Source organism: Saccostrea cucullata, unplaced genomic scaffold (genome assembly GCF_032062105.1).
Source record: "Saccostrea cucullata isolate Sc308-1 unplaced genomic scaffold, CSIRO_AGI_Scuc_v1 ctg6379, whole genome shotgun sequence".
NCBI lineage: Eukaryota > Metazoa > Mollusca > Bivalvia > Ostreida > Ostreidae > Saccostrea > Saccostrea cuccullata.
Window position 1 is genome coordinate 16,635 of NW_026928784.1, and position 2,669 is coordinate 19,303.

Here is a 2,669-nt window from a genome sequence, read left to right on the forward strand (position 1 = left end):
GTCTTTCCTTATATGACAATATAAATAGTTTTGACATTCAATTTTCAATGACATGCAGTTGTGCAAACCGCAGGAGACTATTAGAAAGTCTTGACTGTGACGTCATAATGACGACGTAGTAACGTAATGTTGCATTTCTATAACAATGTCAAACTAGCGCCTATTTTTCCTTGTAACACGAATAAAAGTAAAATATAAATATAAGAAATAAAATATCATTTTTTAGAGTTTCATTGGGATGTGAAATTAAGTCAGTACGTGATCAGATCTACAATAACGCAATTCGGGTGTTATAGAATTTGATCACGTGACCGACTTCATGTCACATCCTAATGAAACTCTAAAAATGATATTTTATTTCTTAAATATTTCACATTTCTTTTCAACAGATTACACAAAATAAGACCTGTACTTGATGAGACGAGAAGGACATTCCGGAGTCAGATGAATCCACCTAAGCAGCAGGCTATTGATGAGGGCATGGTTAAGTACAAAGGGAGATTTTTTGCAAGACAATACATGCCGAATAAACCGGTCAAGAGAGGTTTTAAGGTTTGTATCAATGAAATGCCTATTTGCATTCAATAAATTGATATTGTGATACACAAAATAATGTAATTATTTGAAAATTATTAATTACATATTTAAAAAAACACTAAGGAAGCATTAAAATTTTTTTTATATGATGATGAGGTGGATAAGGGAATGGATGAGAAGAACAGGTACCGTATATACTCGCCTACAAGTCGGTCCGCCTATAAGTTGGTTGTATTTAATAAGCTTATATATCAGAAGGACTGACCTCATATAATACCATTCATTTTATAGCTAGCCTACAAGTCGGACATAGAGTTTTGGACCAGAGATTTACTCCCAAATATCTGACTTATAGGCGATTATATACGGTAATCATCCCCCCAGTAAATGGTCCACCGGCTAATGTATGTCTCTGAAATGCTAGGTGAATAGTTATAAAAAAAAATTTGATGCAACAAAATATTTTTTTCAGATATTCATGAGATGTGATGAGGATGGTTATTGCTACGATTATTGGCCATATATGGGAAAACATGACTTTTTTCATGGAAAGTCACTAGGAGAAAGAGTCGTCAAACACTTGTGTAGACCATTGAAATACAAAGGCCATCATGTGTTCTTTGACAGGTTGGTGTTTGAAACAACTTAAAATGACTTCAACATTGTACAACAACACTGAGTGATAAAAGATTCATTATCAAAATAATTTCATATTTTCCAATGTCTAATATTTTTATACTTTATATAATATCAGGTTCTTTACATCCATTTCCTTGGTGCGAACCTTGCTTCAGAATGGGATTTTTAGTTGTGGGACAATAAAGAGCGACTTGGAAGGATTTCCGCCAGAGTTAAGAAATCCAGATTTAAGGAGAGGGGAGACATTACAGATGCAGCACGACCAATTGCTTGCCACTGCTTGGAAAGATAAGAAAGCGGTATTACTACATATTCATTGTCTTCATACAGACATGTACTATGTTTCAAAATTTAATAAAAATAGTAACATTTATCACAATTACACTTCTACCTGCAATTATTAAACTTTCAACTAAAGAGTTAAGGAGGACATAAAGGTCTATCTGATTAATGATATTCCTGTGCAATTTTTTGTGTATATCTTTGTTAAAAGTCTCATAGTGCAAATATAGTTTCAGTGCTTATCTTAAAATCCCAAAGAAGTAAATATATCTATATGTAGCGTACATGTAAGTTTAATTTCCAGTTAGGCCTATATCTCTATGTAATTTTATTTTAGGTACATATTTTGAGCACTAATTGTAGTCCGTTTGGAGATGGCCCAGTTGTCCGTCGAACTCGGGGTGGAAATTTTGTTGAGGTTATGTGTCCTCCACCATTATCTTCCTATCAACATTATATGAGTGGAGTCGACAGATGCATGCAACACCGTGCAAAGAATCCTGTTGGCAGACCATCCAAAAAATACTGGAAGTTTTTCTTCAACTTTATCATGGAAGTTTGCCTTATAAATGCATTTGAGATTTTTTCCAGAACACCTGGTAAGGATCTTCCTGCCAAAACAAGGTTTAACCTGCTGGATTTCAGGATGGAGGTGGCTCAGCAACTTATTGGAGGCTTCAGAGGAAGAAAGCGGGGCCATCATTTACAGGGTATTCTTGACCCCCCTCATGTTTTTTGCCATCTGGATCGCCTAAAGTCAACATGCAAATGGTGTACCAAACACGGAGAAAAGAAAAGAAAGGAGACAGTTTATGGTTGTAAAGGGTGTAACAAACACTTGTGTAGTGAACGATGTTTCAGGGAATTTCATTCTGATGTTAATCTCTAAGATAAATTTGTTACGTAAGTCACATAATCATGCTTGGAAAATTTGTATGAGATGTCACTTGCAGGAATACATAAAACATAGGATTACTGTACATTACAATGACTCAAAGATCAAGGTTAATATTCCTTAATTTTACGCATTATATTTTAAAATTTGAATACCATGTACAGAGGCATATCAAATCTTCCAAATGTTATTTTGGAAGCTAAGATTTCATTTTGTAAATCTCCTTAAGTTTGTAAGTTAAGAATGATGGTGTCTACTCATAGAGGAAATTTTTTTTCAATTATGCAACAATGTGCTATGTCATAGATCAAAGTTC

At 34.2% G+C, this 2,669-nt stretch overlaps 1 protein-coding gene across 1 annotated transcript; it reads left to right on the forward strand.

Annotated features, from left to right (window-relative positions):
• Positions 1 to 403: 403 nt before the first annotated feature.
• Positions 404 to 2,347, forward strand: LOC134278704 (piggyBac transposable element-derived protein 4-like). The gene is made up of 4 exons (XM_062760995.1): positions 404 to 552; positions 1,010 to 1,164; positions 1,292 to 1,475; positions 1,796 to 2,347. Exons 1-4 carry the CDS (start codon positions 445 to 447, stop codon positions 2,345 to 2,347), a joined length of 999 nt encoding a protein of 332 aa, XP_062616979.1. The 5' UTR covers positions 404 to 444.
• The last annotated feature ends 322 nt before the right edge of the window (positions 2,348 to 2,669 follow it).

What these genes read in the sequence shown, in the direction of transcription:
- LOC134278704 (XM_062760995.1), top strand. Translation starts at nt 445, where the DNA reads ATGAATCCACCTAAGCAGCAGGCTATTGATGAGGGCATGGTTAAGTAC. An exon ending in CATCATGTGTTCTTTGACAG is followed by an intron (nt 1,165 to 1,291) that starts GTTGGTGTTTGA and finishes ATATAATATCAG; the next exon opens with GTTCTTTACATCCATTTCCT. An exon ending in CTTGGAAAGATAAGAAAGCG is followed by an intron (nt 1,476 to 1,795) that starts GTATTACTACAT and finishes ATTTTATTTTAG; the next exon opens with GTACATATTTTGAGCACTAA.